The sequence below is a fragment of the Podarcis tiliguerta genome (assembly GCF_965153285.1).
Source record: "Podarcis tiliguerta genome assembly, chromosome: 8".
Taxonomy (NCBI): Eukaryota; Metazoa; Chordata; class Lepidosauria; order Squamata; family Lacertidae; genus Podarcis; species Podarcis tiliguerta.
In genome coordinates, this window is record NC_139541.1 from 39,983,119 (window position 1) to 40,006,094 (window position 22,976).

General features: G+C 46.9%; 1 protein-coding gene across 1 annotated transcript in view; it reads left to right on the plus strand.

Moving 5' to 3' along the window:
• The window catches only part of SLC7A5 (solute carrier family 7 member 5), a 52,881-nt gene extending 41,870 nt beyond the window's left edge, over nt 1-11,011 (plus strand). Inside the window, exons 8-10 of the mRNA XM_083453221.1 lie at nt 180-329; nt 1,283-1,460; nt 4,199-11,011. Of these exons, the coding sequence (XP_083309347.1) occupies nt 180-329; nt 1,283-1,460; nt 4,199-4,254 (384 nt within the window). The 3' untranslated portion in view covers nt 4,255-11,011. The remainder of the gene's footprint in view (nt 1-179; nt 330-1,282; nt 1,461-4,198) is intronic.
• Nucleotides 11,012-22,976: the final 11,965 nt, after the last annotated feature.

Genomic DNA, 22,976 nt, shown 5'->3' on the forward strand with positions numbered 1-22,976 from the left:
TGTTTTCTAGTGGCTGCCGTTCAAATGGCAAAATCCCCTGCGCTACCACGTCCTCCATTAATTCTCATTTTTGCAAGGGAGGGCAGGCATTAAAAGGCAATGGTTGTCATTTGGGTCACTCCTGAATTTTATCGATCTGTTTCCTCTCCTCTCCCCACTCCCCCCTTCCAAATCTGCAGTGCATCATGACTTTGCTCTACGCCTTCTCCAACGACATATTCTCGGTCATCAACTTCTTCAGCTTCTTCAACTGGCTCTGCGTGGCCCTGGCTATCATTGGCATGTTGTGGTTGAGATACAAGAAGCCAGAGCTGGAGAGGCCTATAAGGGTGAGAGAGGGATGTGGTGGGAGCAGCAGAAGTGTGGGAGTTTTCATGGGGGATAAGGCTGTCAATGGCTGCCAGCTGCGATGGCCATGCTCTGCCTCCACTGTCAGAGGCAGGTGCTGGGAAGCGCAGCTGGGCAGACTTCTGATGTTGTGCTCAGGTCCCGCGTTCGAGTTTCCCACAGGCATCTGGTTGGCCGCTGTCAGAACAGGATGCTGGACTAGACGGGTCATTGGCTTGATCCAGCAGGGCTCTTTTTGTGGGCTCTGTTTATTGATTTACTATAATTTCATCCTGCTTTTCAGTCAGTTATTGTTTCCTAAACTGACTCATATCAATTAAAAAGTGAGAGAAGCTTCAGCCTCAGATTTACAGACTGAAAAAGGAACTTGAGGCAAGCGGGGGAGGAGGAGGGAAGGGGCATAGCTGGGCCATTTCTTCAAGGCCAAAACCAAGTAGTGAACTGCAAGAGGGCTTTTACATTCAGCTGATGACAGGCTGGTCTTCCCTTGCTTGTGTTCGTGCTTCAGAGGTCCCTGCAGTTTTGCCCGAATCTTCTGGAAGGGATTTAAGCAAGTACCAGAAATTTTAAGTTTACACAGTTAAAGTGGAGAGAAGCTCTCTTGTCACACTAGCATATAATAAATTAGCTTTATTTTTTAAATAGACTTCTTGGGGGTTGTAAAATGTGGGGGGAAGTGTGGGAGCCAGTGTGGCGTGGTAGTTAGAGTGCTTGATTTGGGAGACCAGGGTTCAGATCCTCAATTGCCCATGAAGCTCACTGGATTGGACCTTGGGCCAGTCGCTGCCTCTCAGCCTGTTTTTAATGAATTAAACAAAACTGAAGCAGTGAGTGGTTAATCCAGTCCAATGGTCCCCCCCCCCCATTTAGTATAGAAATTGTCTGACTTTGCTGCTCTTTTGTGTCCCATCCCATGGCCCTTTCCCATGTACAGGTGAACCTCCTTTTGCCCGTCTTCTTCATCCTGGCCTGCATATTCCTGATTGTCGTCTCTTTCTGGATGACCCCAAAGGAGTGTGGCATTGGCTTTGCCATCATTCTCAGCGGGGTCCCCGTTTACTACTTTGGGGTCTGGTGGAAAAACAAACCAAAGTGGCTTCTCCAGCTCATATGTGAGTCCCTTTCCTGGCTTGCAGGGTGATGGCGCATGGGTGCGAGAACAGTAATCCGTACTGTTGATCTCAGCATAATGGTATTAAATCAATTGGGGGGGTTAATCCCCTTTCAATAAATTGTTAAAAGTATGGGAGGAAAAATATATTATTTTTTAACCCATGTGTGTGGGATAAATAACAAAAGAATCAGCTGGATGCCTGGTTTCAAAGTGTGGGACTAAACTCACTCTCCAGCAGGCGAGAGTCACTAGTAGCAGAGTTTGAACTCACAAAGTCAAACAGCAATAGGAATGTAAACCATTAAACTTTTTGCATATCCTGTTCAGTCAGCTTTCTATTCCTCTTGCAATGAACAGACAACACACTGTTAAGCAAGTTTAAAATGCTTTACTTACAAAATGTTCCAAAGGTTAGATTCATGCATTTATCCAAGCAGCACCAAGAAGAGCACAGACATACTACCCCTAGGCACACTTTTTTTCTGCCTGACTGAGGAGGACCAGTCAGGTTTTGTGGGGGCAGCTGGAATTCTACGTTCTGGGAACTAGTATTTCTGCTACATTGCCTCTTTGCATCCTCCAACCCTAACCCTCCACACACACTCAACCCCACCCCAGTCTTTGTAACCAGGAAGCCTGAACTCTGCAGGTAGGTTGCATCATGCCAGCTGAGCAAATTCCCTTATGCTTACACATTTCCAGAGTCTGTGCTTGCTTGGTAGTGCCACGGGTGTGCAGAATACTTTCCAACCACATCCTTTGCCTGCCAGATATCCCCAGTTCAGTCCCTGGTCTCTCCAGGTTGAGCAGGGAAAACCTCTTCTGACTGAAATCCCAGAAAGCCCATATTGAGCTGGGTGGACCAATGGTCTGCCTTGACAGAGGGCAGCTTTCTCTGTTCCTATAACGGAAAAGCCCTAAGATCTGGTTTATTTCACACAACTAAAATGCAACTTTAATCAGCTCCCAGTCACAGTCCTCTTAGCTCTCTCTTCTCTGACTCCCCTGTTGGTCTGTCTCTCTCCTTGTTAACTTTCCCATCAGGCTAAGACCTTCCTATTCAGACGGGCTGTTGAAAACTAGGTGCAAATGATTTTGACCACTGGGCTGCTCTCAGGGCAATTGATAATTTCATGCTGGTTCTAAATGGGCTTTGTTGTCTTTTAGCTATTGCTTTTAACTAGTTTATCTTCACTATTTTGCATTTTATGAAGTTGTTTTAAAAGTGCTGCAAGCCATCTTGAATTCCAACTTGAGAGAAAGGTGGGATATAAAAATATATTAAACAACAACAATAACTTGAGGGCAGCCAGCTTGTATATGCCCACTCCACAGAGCAAGTGTCGGGGGCCATTTGGTGCTCCTGGCCTGCTCTCCTTCTTTTTCAGCCCCAGAAACAAAGTTCTGTTTGAACAGCTGAATCATGAGAAGTCTCACTGGATGGTGTCCATGTAACTAAACACCACCATCTGTCTCTCCGGGGGCTCGAGACGACAACAACAAACAGGCTGACCTAGAAATGCAGACTAGCAGAAGCGCCAAGGGTTTAATGCTGCACTTTCGGGTGGAGAACGCAAGAGCTTTTCAGTGGTTCCTCTCTCGGATTCTCTCTCCCTTTACACACACACACACTTTCTTCCTCTTCCAAGTATCCGTCGCTGCTCTTAGAGAAGCCAATTTTTAAAGCTGTCGGGTGACAAATCCGCATATTAATTGGGTCCTGCACTGCAGGCCTTCCTTCCTTCCAGAGAATAGCGGGGGGCAAGGGAGGGGGGAGGCATATGGAATATTCCAGGGTGGATAGAAGGAATCTTTTGCAAGTGTCTTAATACAAAGCTAATGCTCTTACTGCCTTGTGTTGTTTACCACCCTCCCACCCAAGAAAATCTCCTTGTAGCCAGAAAGTGTTGGTGCAAGCCAAGTGTCCAGCCCTTTTGCTGGAAGCAGGCAGAAGTTAAATGGGGAACATTTTGAGAGAGGCTTCACATTCTTCAGGGTGCAGCTATGTTTCTCTTTTGTCCCTCTGGATGAACAGGGGCTACAGGTTTTCTGGGGGGGGGGGGGAATACTTCCAAACCCTGTTCGACAGAGGCAAAAGCGGTGTGAGCATACACACCACTCACCATGATCTAATGCTCAAACCACCTTTCACATTTTATTATTACAGTGGTACCTCAGGTTACATACGCTTCAGGTTACAGACTCCGCTAACCCAGAAATAGTGCTTCAGGTTAAGAACTTTGCTTCAGGATGAGAAAAGAAATCATGCTCGGCGCGGCAGCAGCAGGAGGCCCCATTAGCTAAAGTGGTTAAGAACAGTTTCAGGTTAAGTACGGACCTCCGGAACGAATTAAGTACTTAACCCGAGGTACCACTGTAATATTATTATTATTATTATTATTATTATTATTATTATTATTATTGATGATTATAATGATAATAATAATGATGATGATGCTGGTCACTTTATCTTGTCCAAGGCAACCCAAAAGCCACTTACATCCAAGCAAACCTATTGTGGTTTTGTTTGCACACGACGCCTAGACTATGCATCAGGCAGGGGACAGGTGCACATTTGAGAGAGCCACACACTCCTGCTGATTCTAAGCAGAACAACAATTTGTTAGAGTGTCCTTAAAACTCCCTTCAGTGTTTACTGTTTCCAAGCATTTCACAATGCAGCTTGGTCATTTTTGTTTTCTGTCCACCCCCACCCCCAACCCTACCTCAAAACAGATTCCACGACAGTCCTGTGCCAGAAGCTGATGGAGGTTGTCCCACAGGAATCTTAAAACTAGAGGAAAGGCATTCGGTCCAAATCAACGCACAATATTATTTTGAAAACCACGAGTACGTCGGACTCTTCGTTCAACAAGAAAGCAAACCTCGAAGCCAGGGGCCTGACAGTGACAAGTCCCTAGACCCCTGCTGCCTGCATGGCCCTCCCCTCCCCTCCTCTCCTCCCTCCCTCCCCTTCCCCCCAAGCCAGGCAGCTGACCAGAGGCAGGAGGCAAAGAGTCCCAGGTGCAAATTCAATCCAGGAAGAGAAGCTTCTGCTGGGAACCTCAAGAGGCCTCAGTAGACCCTCCAACAGGGAAGCCAACAGGATGGCAATGTTTACATGTGCAGCTGTGGGCTGGACTCTTCGGTCTGTCCTTTGCTTGGTCCTCTCTTTCATTAGCTGCCTAAGTTTCTCCACCCTGAGTTCCTTTGCAGAAGGAAAACGAGAGCTGCCAAGAATCACCAGCAGGCCCACAACTGCCCCTCCACATGTCCAGAAAGGACAAAGAATCCAACGCAACTGATTCTCTTGCCGGCGGAGGGTTTTCCTGGGGCGCAAAAAATGTCTGTGCCCCTCCCACCCCGAGCTTTACACTCCTTAAAACAGATGGACACGCACACAGGCAGAAGCAAAGAAAACTGTGACGCTGAAATTGTGGACTTGCACAGATATCAACTTAATTCCACTCGCAAAAAGACTTGGCTGCCCCAACATGGACTTTTTTTTTTAATTATTATTGTTGTTAATTATTATTTTTTGGGATCTGCTTTTTATTTTCTCCCCTTTTTTCCCTTTTAAGATTCCCATGTAGTTCCGCTTTGTATTTGACTTGCAATAAACATTTTGTATATGGTCACCCTTGCGACGTTCCTTCCGGGCGGCTCTTAAGTTGACACCTCTTGGGCACCCAAGCTAAAAGCTCCCTCCGGGGCCTCCGAATCCACGATGATGTGGCACAGCGATCTCTGTGGCCAGAATTTAAACGCTGCCAGCTTCGGTGGCTACAGGAGAAATCCAGCTTGCTCTCCATGATCGGCCTTCACTTGATACCTTCTGCAGGATCGATCGGCAACTTCTGGCTGCACCGACAGCCAATCCCTTCCGTTTTCTCTTTCTGCACAGAGTGTCATAGGCTCCAGTGACATCCATTTGCTCCTGGGGCTGGTAGGGGGAAGGGGTGGGAATGACAGTTCCATGTGATGCCGAACCTGGAAGACCTGGAACAAAAGTTTGCAAACAGCAGAAGCTCTGGGTGGGGAGCGGCGGCCTGTAGCAGTTTTGTGTGCCTGGCTCTAGTTCAGCCTGTGTGGAGGCTTTGTAACTGGCGAAGCTTGAAGCGCCTGCTGCCATCTCATCCCCTGCCCCCCTGGCAGTGGTCTTATGACTTCACGTCTTAGGGGACCAAGCAGGCAAGAGGGACCTGCTTGTATACATGTCAATGTTAATGTTTTGCTTCCGTTGTTCTGGCAAGCCCTCTTATTTTTATTTAAAGGTTTTCTCCTCTCTCCCTGTGCTAAGCTTTAGGAATTAAACTTGACCCCTGGAAGTCCCGCCTTCCAGCCCCACAGAATTTCCAGCATCCATCAACACAGGAAGTAGTTCAGTCACACTAGGGCAGTGTTATGGTCCAGCTGAGAGGCCCGTTTTTGAGGCACAGGAGGAGTGTAACAAATGTTTTACAACAGGGGTAGCTGCCTTCCAGCTTTGGTTAGACTCCAGCTCTTATCAGCCCCAGGCAGCAAAGCCAATGGAGAGAGATGTTGAGTCCAGCATCATTCAGAGGGCACCACACTGGCAACCTTAAAGAAGTGGTGGTGTTCTAGGGTTGGGGTTGTCCTTTTCAAAAGGCCGTTTAACCGCACGGCTACTGAGTGGGATGCACTGTAGGCCTTCCACCTCAAGCATGGCAATTGTGTTTTTTGTCGGGCTGCCTGTATCTGAGCTGGCCTCAACCATTTCAAGCCAGTGTTGTGCCTTTCACACTCCAAAACGAACCCTGAGAAACTTGTCGTTTGGAGGGGTTACCAGGAATGCTTTGACAGCAACCGTAGCCCAGTCCTGTGCCCTCCAGGTGGTGTTGGACCGCAACTGCTGTTGGCAAAGTTTCCTTTCACGAAATTACAGTCTCCTGCATTGATTCATTGGATTAAGAGTCATGAATGTTAATGCCAATTGAAGCAGATATTATCCCTCCCCTCCCCATGCTTTCATAGTGCAAACAGACTTAAGAAGAGCCTAGCTGCTGGATCAGGCCAAAGGGGCCCCACCTAGTCCAGCATCGTGTTCTCACTGTGGCTAGCCAGATGCCCCAATGGGAAGCCTGCAAGTGGGACCTGGGTGCAACAGCACTGCTGCTCTCGCCCCTCTTGCGCTTCCCAGCAACTGGTATTCAGAGGCATATACTGCCTCCAACAGTGGAGGGCGAACATAGCCACCCCCTCTTCTTACAATGGCCAGTCAGATGCCCACGTGGGGAGCCCACAAGCACAGTTGTCCTGTTCGTGATCCCAGCAGTTTGTGCTATCCAAGAGGCATATTAAGCCAGAAGGGGAGTCGTGCAAATGTTTTGCTGAGAATCTGTATTTTCTTAGCTAAACCAGCAGGCAAAGGGGGGGGGGGCGGGCAACAATCGAGTCCTTCCATGGGAAACCAAAAGGAAGAATGTATTACTTCTCATGGATGAGACTTACTTTATGGTTTTGGCCCACCATAAAGAGGAATAGAATGCCTGCCTTTTTATGGTGGCATTTACAATGTCCAAGACACAATGTACCAGTATCAGTGCTGCTAAAGCTGCAGGTTTTGCTGTTGGTTACCCACTTTGTGCAAGGGGACCTTTTAGAGGAGGACCAAGCATTTAGCGTAATTAATGATATGCATATAATTCTCTAGCCGTCAGTTAACTGTTTTTAATAATGATGTCATCCTAATCCTGGAGATCATGAGTTAGGGGACCCTGTTTTTGGATCGCAGAAATCTCCCCTCCCCCCAGGTGTCACCTAATTAAAATCTGTATTAATTGGTTGATCAAATTAGTTTGAAGCAATTAAATGAGTTTGCATATGATCATCTTATTGTTTTGAAGATGTGGGAGGCTTGTGGCCCTTCAGAGGTCAGGCTTCCAACTCCCACCAGCAGCTAGCAAGGCCCAGGGGTTCAGGAGTGAAGGGAGTCCTAGACCAGCAATGCTGGAAGGGCCGCAGGTTAGCCTCTTCTGCTTTAAGTGGTACATGTATATGTCAAAACAGGCACCATATTTGTGGGAGAGTGAAGGGAGCATAGATGCTGCCTCTTGTGGGGCCACATTCACACCATATGTTTAAAATACCATGATACCACTTTAAGCAGCTGTGGCTTCTGCCAAAGAATTCTGGGAGCTGCAGTTTGTTGCGGGTGCTGAGAGTTGTTAAGAGACCCCTCTCCCAGAGCTGTGTAAAGAGGGGTCGAGTATTTATCCACTCTGAGAATCAGTGGCAAGCCTACATTTTGGGGCCCCTGAAGCTTGACCTGTTATGGGGGCCCCTTCGCAACCAGCAATAAAGTCTGGGTAGCCCCTGTTATCTTCTTCAATGGAGTTATTCCATGACAGATCACCACACCGTTTCAACATCTGTGCTCCTGACTCTCAAACTTTGGGATTGTTAAAATATATACAACAACAAAAATAATCAAATGAGTTGTTTGACTGAAGCAACATGGACCGAAGTTGCTTCTGGGGCTCCTCCATGATGAGGAGCCCTGAAGCTTAAGCTTCATTTGTTTCATAGTAGATCTCCTTTGAGGGCAATCATGGTCTCCTAACAACTCTCAACACCTTTAACAAACAAGCTTAGAGCTCCCAGAATTCTTTGGGGTCAGCTACCTCTTGTGGCCCAAAGTAGAGTGACCAAGATTTGTGTATTGTCAGAAGTGTTAGGCATATTTGTGTCTATCTTTTTTGAGAGTTGGGTTCTGTGGGAAAAGTGCCTAACAAACCCCAATTCTTAGCAGTTAAGAACACCCCACCCTGTCAACACAGAAGTTGGCCTTAACTTCCCTATTGTTCTCTTTTCAGACATGTACCAGAATAATGCAGTTGCTGTTTGCTGTTAACATGTATGTGTTGTTGAAATGTGGCAACTGTTCTTTCCAAGTAGGCAAAGTAGTTTTTTAAAGCAGAACAGGCAGACAATTGAGGGTTGACTGTCGTCTGTTGTGGTGCCAAGAATGGCAGGCAAATAACTGGAGGGCTCAGAATATTACCAAGGGATACATTTCTAAGTCTTCATGACTGCTGTGAATGGCTTTTAGAGCTCTATGAGTGGCTGTGTACCAAACACGTCGTGTGTCTTCAGAGCTTTGTGCTGCAAAACTGCTTGCATTCCCCGCCCCCAAAATACGATCTATAAGGAAGTAAGTTGACACTGAAGTTACTTTTTATGAATAGGGCAAGTCATGTACTGTACAAGATATGAAGGGCCCTGTGGTTGATCACCCTTTTTGGAGAGCAGGTCACCTTTTTACAGTGTTTATTGTGACCCGTGGCATGTTTATCGTAAGTATATATTGGATGAATGCTGCTAACTACTGGGGCAAGAGCCTAATACAAGCACCTCGTTGAAAAGTTGGTTTTGAGAGCAAACCAAGAATGCAGGGGAGCCAGATCTGAGGTTGTTAAGTTGCAGGCAGACTAGCATGTTTTTGTGGTTTCCTTACTTCTCCTCATGCTTCACTGGAAATTTAGATTTGAGAAAATGTGCTAGTTTTAGTCCAGTTCAGTGTTTGCATCTGCCTTTCTCAAACAGGCAAGTAGAATCCAAAATATTCCAATTCCTGTTGTTGGCAGCTAAAATCTTTCCTAAGTATTTACTTGAAAGAAGATAAGAGATGCCCAATTTGAAAATATATGTATTTGTATATATTTTAAAAAGAAGGTAACAGATGATCAAGATTTCCCCTAGCAGTAATTAAATGCTACTGGGATACCATTTCTCTTTTAAGTTTGACTGAACCCCTCTCCCCCTTTTTTATTGCAGAATACGACAATAATTCCAATGACGCTCATAATGTGCTTTATTTTTTATTTTGCAAACCACTACAGCTGTTTCTGGACTTGTAATGAAATGTTTTGTTGTTCCTTAACTTTGTTTCTTTAATTATTATTCCTAATGAAAGGTCTTGGGTAAGAGGCTCCCTTTTCTTTCCACACGAGGCATCAAACACATGGCTAACAAACTGTGGAGCCATCCTAATTGTGCAATGTCTCTTTGGGTCCTTAAGTTTTATTAAAAGAATGTACCCAAACATTTTCCTCAAAAGAGCTGAGCTGAAGTTGATGACTAAAGCCATTAGATGTTCTTGTGGGTTTTTTGTTTTTGTTTTCATCGAGTAATGCTACCTAAGGCCACCATACATCTGAAGCACAGCAATAGCACAAGCCAGTCATGACTTCCCCCAAAGAGCTCTCTCTTTCATGCCTCCTGTGTTAATTTTGCTGTAATCTTCTTAAGTTTTAAGGACTTCTAAAGGGGCACAAACAAATGAATGATTAAAGCTGGGTGACTTTAATCTATATCCATTTATTCCTAGTGTGGGTGAAATGCACTTTGGTGCTGCTCGTCTAAAATAGGCTGCCCCCGAATGGTGTAGGTTGAGAGCTGCTTCTGGTTTCAAAAAACAGGAAGACTCCCACTAAAATCACTTGCCAGCAGAATATTAATACATCAGGCTTGTGGGAACGCTTGGTGCATAACTAGCTGAGTTGTGCTCCGCAAAATGACTCTTATTACATGTCGGTTTCACCTTATATAGAAGTCTGCAGACATGCCAGGTCTTGAAATTGGCATCGCCCCTGACTAATAAACGCATTATGCGAAGAGGCTGCTGAATGGCTCTTCATGCTGGCTTAGCCTTATTGGAGTCCATATGGCTGCTGGGGCCCAGCTTCTCTGGGACTGAACCAGAGCATGACGACTGCCCTGTTCTGTGAAGCAAGGGTGCACCACGCATGTAGTTTGGAACCCCCGTACGTGCAGATAGAACAGTTCTGTCTGGAGCATGAAGCCCCTGTGCGCATGGCGTTTCATAAGTGTGTCCCACTCCAAAGAGTCTTCATCTTATATGAGCTTTCCCCGGAGTAGGAGAGCAAGCCCTTCCTCCTCTGTCCTGCAGTTCCGCATGGAAGGAACAGTAGTTTCTCTGCCCCTGCCCCTTCTAATCAATCCTCAACATGGGGAAGTCCAATCCATTGCACGGACCTTGCACAGAGGCTCTCTCAGCCAAGGGGGTTATCTTTATGCCCCCACCCCCAAGTATATAATATTGACTCCCTTACAAATCTCTCCCCCTTTCTTTTAACATAGTTATTTTTTTAAAAGTAGGAAAAATGTAAACCTAACTTTAAAAGGTTTTTTTCGTTATTCTTGAATAAAAGTATTTTTTACTAATTTAATGATTATGCTAGATTTTAAGTGGCTTAAATAAGAAATATCTTAAGTGTCTCAGTTCAAAAAGTGCCGTTTTTATTATGACATTTGCATTTGTGGGTATAGCTTTGTTCCAATATTTGTGTTGTTTGTTCTCCCTTCTTATTTTATTATCAGTTCTGTAGTAAACTCGGTCAATTTCTGCCTTGTAAAAAGATGTATAATCTCTTGGTTGAGTGTGTCCCCCACCCCTTTTGGGTCTTTTTTTGCTGTTCATAATTAACAATTTCTGTTACCTTTTGAATGTGTTTGATTTTTAAATTGAACGAAGTTCTCTGAATTATAACACTGCTGTTGCTGGTCTTTTGTCTTGGATCCTCTTTATTTTATATTTTTAAATCCCGATATTTTCACAAAGCAAGCTTTGCATTTCTGATTAAGTTTATTATTTGTATTTATATTCCATGTGACTTTTCCACCGGGGCAGTGGAGATAACTAGGATAACTACTGATAAAGCAAAGATCATGGAAGGGTTCTCTTCCCTCCACCCATCCCAGAACCTTCCTTGCAAAGTGACTGGCTGCTGCTTTCCTCTCAGTGCTACTGGGTGGTATAAGCTGGGTCGTAAGGGGTGGCACTGTGGGTTAAAGCACAGAGCCTAGGACTTGCCAATCAAAAGGTCGGCGGTTTGAATCCCTGCAATGGGGTGAGCTCCCGTTGCTCGGTCCCTGCTCCTGCCAACCTAGCAGTTCGAAAGCACGTCAAAGTGCAAGTAGATAAATAGGCACCGCTCCGGCAGGAAGGTAAACGGCGTTTCCATGCGCTGCTCTGGTTCGCCAGAAGCGGCTTAGTCTTGCCGGCCACATGACCTGGAAGCTGTACGCCGGCTTCCTCGGCCAATAAAGCGAGATGAGCCCCGCAGCCCCAGAGTCGGCCACGACTGGACCTAATGGTCAGGGGTCCCTTTTCTTTTAAGGGCTGATGGAAAGGACCTTTCTGCATGCACATCCTCCATCTCTCTATATACACAGTGTGGTGTAGTGGTTTAGAGCGATAGACTCGTAATCTAGGGAACTGGGTTCGATTCCCTGCTCCTCCACATGCAGCTGCTGGGTGACCTTGGGCCAGTCACACTTCTTTGAAGTCTCTCAGCCCCACTCACCTCACAGAGTGTTTGTTGTGGGGGAGGAAGGGAAAGGAGAATGTTAGCCACTTTGAGACTCCTTCGGATAGTGATAAAGCTGGATATCAAATCCAAACTCTTCTTCTTCTTCTTACTTTGACCCTCTTTCAAAGGGTTACAACTCTTGTCTTTGGGGGCTGCTGATTATTTGGCTTTCAAACAAGGACATTAAGGTAACTGCAAATCAAAATACTGGATCCCATTACCACAGGCACTTCATACTAAAAAACAAAAATATGTACGACCCTAAAAATATGACTGATGTTTAAAAATGTGCACCACAGGAACACTTGTCACAGGCAAGATTGTCCATGCAGCATGCAAAAGCTTCAGCATCTCCAGGTTAAGGATCTTGCTTGAAACGCTGGAGAGCCATTTCCTCCTCATCCCAATTTTTCAGTATAAAATGTGAAAAAATACAATAAAAATAAAACCTTCGATTTGTCAATAAAGAGTAGAGACAAGAGAGAAAGTAAAGATGATGCTGAGCTGGAGGGTCCAAGGGTCTGAACTTTTGTGTAAGGCCGCTCCCTACGTTCCTATTTAAATCAGCCCTCCGGAACCATGAGGACTGGAAACTTGCATTTAATTTTACAGGGAGCAGCAGCCAGTGGAGGCAATGCTGAACTTGATGGACCAAGGGCATGATGACATAAGGCAGCCTCTTATGTGCCACGCGGAGAGCAAACACCGCAGTTTTCCTGTGTAATCCGAAAGGGCTCCAGACTCTGGAGGCTGCTTCAAGTGTTATTGACTTCCCTGCTGAAAAGCAAGACCATGTTGAAGAAGGAAAAAGATGGTGCCTGAGATTTCCTTTTCATCGTGTGAAACCGGCGTGGGGAGGAGTGTTTTCTTCCTGGTGTGGGTTGTGGGTGAATTTGCTGAGCTGGTAGAATTTGTAGCACGGGTTGTGAGGGAAATGTGTCCTTTCCCATTAGAGTGTGAAGATTTCACTTCAGTGTCACTGTGCCCTTTCTCAAGATTGCAGTGTGTTCCTGGCCAAATACTGGGCATTCCGGTTTTAAACAAGGGGGGGGGGGGAGAAGTGGGTGAAGAACAGGCGACTCCTCAAACACTGAAGGCTTTCATAATAGCAAGAGAAGTGAGCCAGAGCGAACGATTTGTTCTTTCGCAGGTCAGTGCCACTTAGTTTCCCCTCTGTAATGGTCTCCTTTAATTGCAATTACAAACAGCCCTTGACAGCCCCAGCTACTTGCTGTTTGTTTAAGCCAGAATAGTAATTCTTGCATCAAACCATGAATTTTTTTTTGTTGGAGAGCGGCCAGGCAGTTTCAGGTGAACATGGTTTCTGACACATTTCAAAACTGAAATTAATTCTGCCTTGTGCTTACTTGGCAATTTGCAAAATCCTGGATTTGCTCCTTAATCGCTGTTCTGAGACTCCACCTGCCAGTGACAAATCGGGTTCTTGTTCAGATCAGCACACCTTTCTGGCTCCTCGCTGCAAAAGTGAGCAAGCGACTGATTGAATAAGGAAGAAGCGGAGGAGATGCACACCACCTGTTTGAGTGATTTGACTCTCAGGCCTACATGTGGCAGGAACTGGGCTGTGCTTAAAGCTTCTCAAGAGGATTCTGTGCTTGTATCAGAACAGAAAGGCTAGGAGAGCCAGCTTATGCCCTTCTTTTGCACCACTGCCTTGTAGGATAGACAGGCTGTGTCTTAACTATCCAGTAATCACTGCTGCCACCAGCCCTCTTGGCATGCCCTCCAGACAGGAGGGAATTTGAGATAGCAAATCCTGAGCTGCTCAGCCAGATCCCTCTCAGTTTAGTCAGAAATGAGTGCCATTTTCTTAAGGGCTCTTTCACGCTTTTGTGTGTATGTGTGTAAATCATAAAATGATGCTTTGGCTCTAAAATAATTTGTTTTAGTGAGGGAAATGCTTTCAGGCAAAATATTTTTGAATGGAAGCAAATGAACAGCAGCTATTATTACTCATAATAGGGTATATTTGGCCGAACCTTTCTGACATGTCTTAGCAAAGCTGTTAAGAGAGTTGTGCCTGTACACTTCCAAATAGCTTAATTATATGTTAAATCTAATAGCACCTTGCCCACAGTCTTCTTTTACAAGAAACAGGTCCATGGGCATCAGACACGTGGCACGTGCTGCCAAGGGAAGATGCAGAAGGCTTTCAGTGAGGTGGAGGCCTCGCTGTTTGGGGATGTGAGGAGTGATGAAGAGGAACACAGATTGGCCTGTAGCATTGCTGGCTTGGAACAGCTGACTGCCAGTATAAAAGACGCCAGCTGACCAATGGCCCTGCAGCTCCTGCAATTCAGGCCCAGTCCTACCATTAGGCAGAATGGAGCAGCCAGCACCGACAGCAGATTTTGAGTGGTTTACTGTTGTTATTTCTGTTAGGATTACTTGTAGCTGGTAGTCATGTCAGCTCTGCTTTTCTAGACAGACAGATCTGCAAAGGCTCAGATAATGCCAGGCAACACCTCTCCTAAGTACATAATGACAGCCTGCTGGATTCGGCCAAAAAGGACCCGACTAGTCCAGCATCCTGTTCTCACAGTGGCCAAGATGCTTATGAGAAGCCCTTAAGCAGCATCCAAGCACAATTTTTCCCTCATGCCACATATACATTGCCACCTTTCTTCATAGGCGACTCACCATCTCCAGTTCTACAATATCCTTTTTCAGTTGAGGCGACCAGAACCATACACAGCGTTCCAAACGTGGTTGCACCATAGAATTGCATGATGGCATTCTATGATATTGGAAGTCATGTTTTCAGTTCCTTTTCTATCGATCCCTAGTATGGAGTGTGCCTTTTTCACAGCGGCCACACACACTGGGCCGATGTCTTTCTTCAATTATCAACTAGGACCCCGAGGTCTCGTTCCATCAGTTCAAATCCCAGGAGCATATATGTGAATGTTGCCCCAACATGCATCACTTTGCACTTGCAGCAGAGGAATGGGAAAGTGGCTGTGCGGAGATGGAGGGAGAAAGGGGGGGGGGGCATGGGGCTAATGCAATCACGCTGCCAGGAGGGAAGGAAGCATGAATGGACACAGGTTTGAACAGGTGCTCTTTGCTTCTCTGCCATCCCAGCCCACGCTTTGCTTACCGAAACAATCAACTCTGCCCTTTTGTTTCAAGCCCCAGGTGCTGGCAAATGGATGAGACGGAGCAATGTTTGGGTGGCTGGCTGTGGGAAGGGAGTGGTGCCCACTTAGCGGCTGCATACGTGACCCAGTTTGCCTATTACTGAAATGCCCGCAGGGAGGGGAGGACAAGGCGAGGTAGCGCTGGGAGCGGAAGTACTGAAAAGTATTTCCAAAGAAACTGCCAAAAAAGGAGATGTGCTGTGCTTGGAATGCCTGGACCTGCCGCACACTTTAAAAGACGCTGAATGCCAGTTCCCCCTCCCAGCTGGGTGAAGCTGGGGGTCCGCCTTGTCTTCGATCACCTTTCTCTAACAACTCCTATAGGGTCAGCGCAGCTACTTCTAAAAAATGTTTCTCTTAGAAGTCTCCAAAGTGGTCACTGCATCTGCATATATGGTGATCTGAGGATGTGCTGGTCCCGGGGGCTAACTGAAAGGCGAGGTCCAAGTCCAGTCTGAGGTCAATGGTGTGGTATGAAGGTTGTTCATCTAAGCTGTAGCTGGGTCCAAGGCAGGGAGTCGGGTGGGATCAGGAACTCTGGCAGAAGAGCAGGTCAGGGTGCAGGCAGGAAGAGGCTAGCAACAACATTGCTCCCTCAACCTGGGACTGGGGCTGACTGGCTTTTATCTGCCCCGAGGCATAGGGCGGCCCCGGTCCACAGGTGACTCGCCTCTCCTGTTCCGGAGGCGAGCACTCCTCCTGCAGGAACTTAGTTCCCTCCACCTCTCTGCCCTGAGCCTCTGCAGCTCAGGAGAGACTGGAGGGTTACCGGACCCAGAGGCAACCTCCTCTTCCCCTGACGGGGCTGAGAGTGGAGCACCTGCAGGCAATGGGTCCTCCATCACTTCAGGGGCCAGAGCAGACTCAGCTGGTGCCTGCACCTGAGGATCCAGCACAGGTGAGGACCCTTCAGGCTCAGGCCCTAGCCCTGGCTCAGCTGGTTCTGGAGGCAGGGACTCCTGTGCAGGCTGGGATTCCTCAGGGTCAGCCTCTGAGTCCGAATCCCAGGCCATCACAGAGGAGCAACTTGAAGGAGTGATTTCAGAAGGTGTGGCTTGGGGGCAATGGGGCTCTGGCCTATGGTGTCCCTTGGCGTTCAATCTTCTCCTGAATGCTATTTAATGCAAAACTACTGGGGAGGTCCTTCTGCATTTTGGGATTCAAACTCACCAATGCTCTGATGACACCACTTTCAGAGTTAGATAGGATTTCTTGTTTATGGCCTATAGAGTACCTGGGTTATAAGATGTTATAAAATGTAGGTGCACAGGAACCATGCATAAAAACTATTCAGTGATGTGTTCTATCTTTCCGAAGGTTAAATGCCATTATTATATGAGACATAATTAAATCAAAATATACATGCCGGGTCTCTTGATTCTTCTATTACCGCTGAACATGAGTGTTCCTGCTCCTGTTTTAATTTTGAATTTTCTACTGTCGTAACCTGCCCTAGGACCTGATGGTAAGGTAATAAATTTTATCATAATAGTAATAATCCAGCCAGCCACGACCCCTTCCAGGAAGCTATGAGCTGAGAGTTGCTTGAACAGGCAAGTTCCCACGCCTTGTCCTGTTTTTCTTTTCATTGGAGGTTGTGAGCACGTTCCTGTTCACTCTGTGTCCAATGTGCTCCAAATGCTGTTTGCGAAGCAGTGCGTACACTACATTGACCACCATCCATGGACTTGTCCACAATTGTTTGTCCTGTGCCTGGAAAGCATGACTCCAAGAGGTTTTCCCCTTGCCCAACTCTTTTCCAAGGGAAAACCCGCTCTTTAGTGATACATTTGGAAATTAGGTGAAACCAGAATTGCCTTTTACTCCAATTGAGTGCTAAAGAGCGGTTTTCCCTGGCGGAAAGCAGCGAGATAAGAGGAAGTGTGGACAATCTCCATAGCTATCCTGTTGTTTCTTCTGAATTACTGCACTCTGATGTGTTCCCCCCAAAACCAGCTTCAATCTGAACTGAGAAAAAGAACTGCCTAGCTGTGTTTTAAGCCGGCAACATCTGCACAGCCAGATGCTTGACATTCTATGGCTCCTGGTGGCCACCGAGCACACTTGCGCCTTCAGGGCAGGACTCGGCTCAGAAGTCTCAGTAGAATGAGCAGGGTTTGCTGACCATGTTTTCAGGTAACACAGAGAACCATCTAAAAAAGCAAGCATACACACCCACACCCATTTAAGTACAGAGCTTAAAACTACTAAGTGCAACCCAGGGTAAGAGTCGACTCCTTTGGGTTTTTTTCATTTAAATGTTTTGTGCTTTCGCATACCTCAGAGTTCACCTGAGCACATTGGCAACTCCCAGTTGTTTCACAGCAGTTCCATTTGGGCTCCAGTCTTCTTGTCCCTCAATCATCTGACTTTGGTATTAGCAGGAATAATGTGGGAGATGGCTGGTAGGTAGCTAGCCTTGGGGCCCACCTTAGAAAGCCTTTCAGACCCCAAACGACTCTTTGATTCTGTGTCCCTTTGCATGCCCAGTTCAAACTCTGTTTACTCACCTGGATCTCCCCACGTAAAGATGATCGTCTGAGTTTAGAGATAAGATTACATTTTATTTTTCAAAACCCAGCAACCTGTTGTTGGACAAGGGCTCAGGCAAGCTTTGAGGTCACCACTGTTTGTCGCCCAGGTCCCGGGAGCGTGTTTCGCTTGGCCCGCCTGCATATTGTGCTCCCTGCAGATCAGTTAATTGCATCCGCTGTCATCACAAACGGTCCCTTTCTCTGGGAGCCAAGGAAAACACAAATGTTGGAGATAAAAGGGACTGTGTGCATGTTATCAAAACCCCATCCATCCAAAAAGCGCATCTAGATAACAAGGCAAGGCAGAACTGGGATCTTGGGGCATTTCCTCCTCCTCCTCAATTAGCCTTGGTTGTTTATCCTGCATTTCCTACCCCCTGCAGCTGTTATATTGAACAGGCATCACAAATATTTAGGGAGTCTTTATTTTCCTGAGTCTTGTGACTCCAGATGTTTCTGTAACCCCCCTGGAGATGCCGTCCTGTCTGCTTCCTCCTGCTTCGCAAGGCCACGTCTCCCTTCTGCACAGTATTCTTGTTCCCAGGGAAATGCCCTTTTAGCTGCCTAGGCTGGGGTGAGGGTGCATCCAGTCCATCCTCTTAGCAGCTCTATGTTTTTAAAAACAATTTATTATTTAAGTGAACTAGGGGGGTCAGTCTGGATGACACCCTGGGTCCCTTCAGATTTTTATGATCCTGATTCTGTGGGGCTAGAATGTATCAGAGAGAGCCTGATCAGACCAGTCCTTTTGTCAAGGCAATGGCTTCAGCTGCGCAGTTAAGTGCTCATCAGCGTCTCAAAGGATGAGCTAAGCCAGAGGTTTTCAACCTTTCTTGAGTCCATGGCTCCCTTAACCAACTGCATTCTTTCTGTGGCACCCCTGTGGGGCTCAGGAGCCCATTTTAGCACCCCTTGCCTGCAGAGCTGGCAGCCTCTCACCCTTTTTTGAACACCCTCCCTTGTGGAGTGTTCCCTCAGCCTCCTCCCCTCTCCCCTCTCCTTGGGAGTCCTCTGGGCAGCTACAGCTTCCACCCCTGGTCTCTGAACTGCCCCCCCCTCAAGAGAGGTGTCTCCCAGAGACAGCATTCACCTGTGGAGTTGATAGCCAGGGCTGCTGCAATAGCCAGCTGTGCAAGCCTTTGGGAGGCAGAGATGCGAGGGGGCATCAGAGGAGGAAGGGAAGGAAAGAGGGACAGATGCCAGTGCTGTCCCTGACCATCATTCAAGGCATCCCAGGGTACCAGGGCACACTAGTTGAAAACCACTGAGCTAAGAGGGATATGCATTCTCCCCACTCCCCTCGCCCGACTGGAGGCTGCATTATCCCATGTGGAGGAATGAAAGCCAGAGTTGTGTGTGTGGAAGCAGAGACATATATCTTGGTCTGTGCTGGTCTTTGGGGCTCCTCTGGAAACCTAAAGGGGAAACAAGATCTATGGGGGTGCTAGTGCTATGAACCCCATCCATACTGTGCTCAGGTTGTATATATATTTGTAAGTAAAACAATATATCCGAAGGACACCACAGTCTCTGCTGACCTTCATTCCAAGGAAACCAAATCCTGGTACACACGGGGACCCCTACAGTATTTCGCAGCTTGGAGATTGGGATGCATGCCACTGCTAACAGCAGCTTCAAGAAGGCAGGCTGCGGGATGCAACGGTGTGTCTTTGGACTTTGGCCTTTTGAGTGTGATTTTACAGACATGGACCTAGCATACTGTATTATATTAGGTACTTTTTATATATAAACTTAAGTATAGAAGAAGAGCCTGGGCTGTTGGATCAAGCCATGACCCACCTAGTCCAGCGTATTGTTCTCACAGCAGCCAGCCAAAAGCCTTTAGGAAGACATAGTGATGGTTTGCTCTAGCTTAGATAGTCTTGCTTGTTATGGGTCGCATAGGATGCCTTTTCCCCTTTGGGTTTTTCTGGATGAATACCCCCAGTCTCCCCAAGCCAGAAGGAAATTCATTCCCAGATGGCATGCCCAGAACTCCACACCTTCCACAATTCCTGCAGCAGGCGCAGAGAATTGTAGGGTATGAACGCGAGGAAGCCCCTCTCCCCATTTATCTCCCCATTTATTCCCCCTCTCCTTCGGTGAGATGTGCCTCAGTTTTATGACACCACCCGTGCCATAGATATTCATGTTTGATCGAGGGGTGGGGGAGAAGAGGGAAGCAGGGGGGCTGGCAGATTTTTTAGTGGCTGGAGGGAAATTCATCACACAGGTTCAAAAAATTCTTTGCTTTCCAGAATAAGGAACTTGCTGCTAGCTTTACAACTTCAGCTGAATGGCAAAAGATGCATTTGAGCTAGTGTGTGATAACTAAAGCACAGCCAGGAATTTCAGCAAGCTAACTCCTACTTGCAGAGAATGGGTAGTGTTTATTATTATTAATATTGGTTCTGGTTTTCTTTTCTTAGAAAAAGAGAGCGCAAAAGGTTCACTAATATCAGAAATAGAGAAGGAAAGAGTTGTGTAGGTGTGTGGGGTGTTGTTGTTGGTGAGCGCCTTGTGATTCCAGGATCCCGGTTAGATAAGTTCTGGGTAACTAGCCAGACATTCTGAGAAATGGGGAGCAGTCATTGCTTCCTTGTCCCAGAATCCTCAGCGCTTACCCTGACATCTGTAGCACCTAGGAGGATGCCACTTCCAGGGACTTTATGGCTACTAGGGCCAATATTTTAGAAGTTTTCTTGAGGCAGAGGGTATCCCGCCCCCAGCTTTGTGTAACATTTTGCCTGATGAAGAATTCTGGAGAACTTAAAAGCTTGTGACATTTATATGACGTTTTGGCTGGTTACAATAGAGGCATTACTTAACTGTGAATCTGGATTAGGATAAGAAAAGTGGGGGTGGTGTTTTGCGTTGCCTCTAATGAAAAACCTTTTGCTGTGCCTTTCTGAGGCCTGTGTGTGTTGCTGCCTCCCTGGGGCAACATGAAAGCCTTGCCCCAATCCTGACGGCTGCCCCATCGCAAACTGAGGCCAAAGATCTAATGATGCAAGACTTTTCGTTATTGCTGGAGTCCAGTTGTGCCAGGGAACACAAGAAACTGCTTGAGCCATCTCTGTGGCTGTGGCATTGCATCAGAAACCTCTGCCAGGCCACCAGCCTTTTAATTACAGTGGTGTAGAAAGGCAGCAACATGTCAGGGAGCTGAAAGGGAAACCACACACAGCGGGGGGGGGACTCCTTTGCCCCCTCGCTATAAAAGGGCAGATGAAAGCTGGTTTTACGAGGAGGAGGAGGAAGAGCAGCCCTTGATCCTCAAAGGCAAGAGTGTGTGAGAGAGACTCAGCCGCAAGAACACAGGTGACTACAGGATAGGAGGGCAGAAGCTGAGCTGTGAATGGACAAGTCAATACAAGGGTTAGGCTGTGGAGCCTTCAGCAAAAAGAATGGTCTGTATTCAGCAGGCCCAGACGGCAGTTGCCTCTGTGGGAAAGGCAGGGCCTCTGGAGCAGGGCTCAGCAGCTTGGGTGTGAGAGAAACTTTAAGTGGGAAATCCCTGAGGCTGGAACGGCAGGGAACAATTTGAAGAGACCCTGGAAATTTTGAGAACTGCCATTGCTTGTGTTCAGTCTTGTCCAGTCTCCCCTCTCTCCAACTTGACAGGACGTACTATTAAATGTCCTCATCCGTCTTGTTCCAAACTATGCAACCATACCTTTCAACATTTCTCTGCTGAAAATAGGGACTCCCTATTCCATACCCTCCTGTTAAGTCAGTGACTACTGTGAAGGCAGAAGTCATAATCTGCATAGTACTGGGTATTAAGCTGAAGTTTTTGCTTGGTCTCTTTCCCAAGTCTCAATAAAAACATAGTTCCTTAGGCTTTGTCAGCGACAACTGCACTTTTGTCTGCTGGAAGTTTATTTGCCTCCAACATTTATCTGCTGAAAATAGGGACGTTCTAAGGAAAAGTGGGACATTCTACAATCAAATCCGAAAACGGGACGGATTCTGTATATCTGGGACTGTGCCTGGAAAATAGGAACACTTGGAGAATCTGTGCAACACAAGAGGCAGTATAAAGGCACAGCCTATGAGCCAGACTAGGTTTGGGGTTTGCTTGTTTCAGTGAGTGCATTATTTCTGCAGCGCATCACTGGTACAATCACAGTACATTAGCAGTGGATTTATATTGTACAATTCACATATCATTCCGCTTTATGTGATGCTTCTCCATTGTTGTTGCATTGTTGCCACCGGGAGAGACACACTTGCACTATAGTGCAACAAAAGCAGGAAAGCAACCACACCAAAATATTTGTGGTATAAAAAGGATGGCAGGTCATGCACTGATTGGAAAGGAACAGTGGCGTAGCGTGGGGGGTGCAGGGGGGGCCGGCCGCACCAGGCGCAACATCTGGGGGGGGGGGCGCACGCTCGCACTCGCAGCTCTCTGCCCCTACCTGGCTCACTCACTCTCTCTCAGCGCTGTCACAGATTTCGCAAAAATTTCGCTATTGTCACACGGATCCTCCTCTTAGCCAATCAGGAAGTGGGATCCACTTCCTCATTGGCCGAAAGGCAAATGCATGCAATTGGCTGAGCTGCCGAGCAGGAGGCGGGAGGACTTGAGGAGACGCGGGGAACTGAGTAGAAGCCGCCGCTGCAGGTAAGTCTCTCTGCATTGAAAGGGGGCACGTTGGTCTCTCTGCATTGAAAGGGGGCACACTGGTCATTCTGCAATGAAAGGGGGCACGCTGGTCATTCTGCATGTTGAGCTGACCAGATGGATTGAAGTTTGGTTGGTTCAACAGTGACGAGACAGATTTCAATCCATATGTAGCTGCTCCAGCTCAACATAAGTTGATGTAAGCCAGTGGGTCTAGCAACCTTTAATTTTTTTATTTTTTTTTTGCTGAAAGAGTAAGGCAATAGGCATGAAGGTGAATAAACATTATGTTAAGAGTAAAGAAATGGTTATACAATGAAGGGGTGCTAAAAGTGCAGCAAGGCAAGAAAGTGATTTTCTGGAAGAGACTCGAGTGCTAAAATCCACGGGCTAGGGGGCGCAAATTACTTGCCTTGCCCCGGGTGCTGACAACCCACGCTACGCCACTGGAAAGGAAGCAGCGTGTCTTTCCCAAAACTTCTGCAGATGCAAACAGTGTTGTTACAAGCAACCCCAATCTCTAAGCAGCGAAAAACTCAACGGGTTCAAGTGCTTACCCAAGCTTTGGTTTCCTTGGAATGAAGATCAGTGGAGCATATGGCGTCCTTAGGATATATGGTTTCATTTACACATATGTACAACTTGAGCCTAGGATGAGCTTGCAGCATTAACACCACCAATGGATCTTGCTTCTCCATTAGATTTTCCAGGGAAGTCACAACTTTGGATCCAGCACAGAGCAGACATGTCTCCATCTCCTTCTTCCAGCATCAGTCTCACTTACACCCACAGCACCCTCCCCCACTTATTGTTATTCATTCTAGGATGATGTGG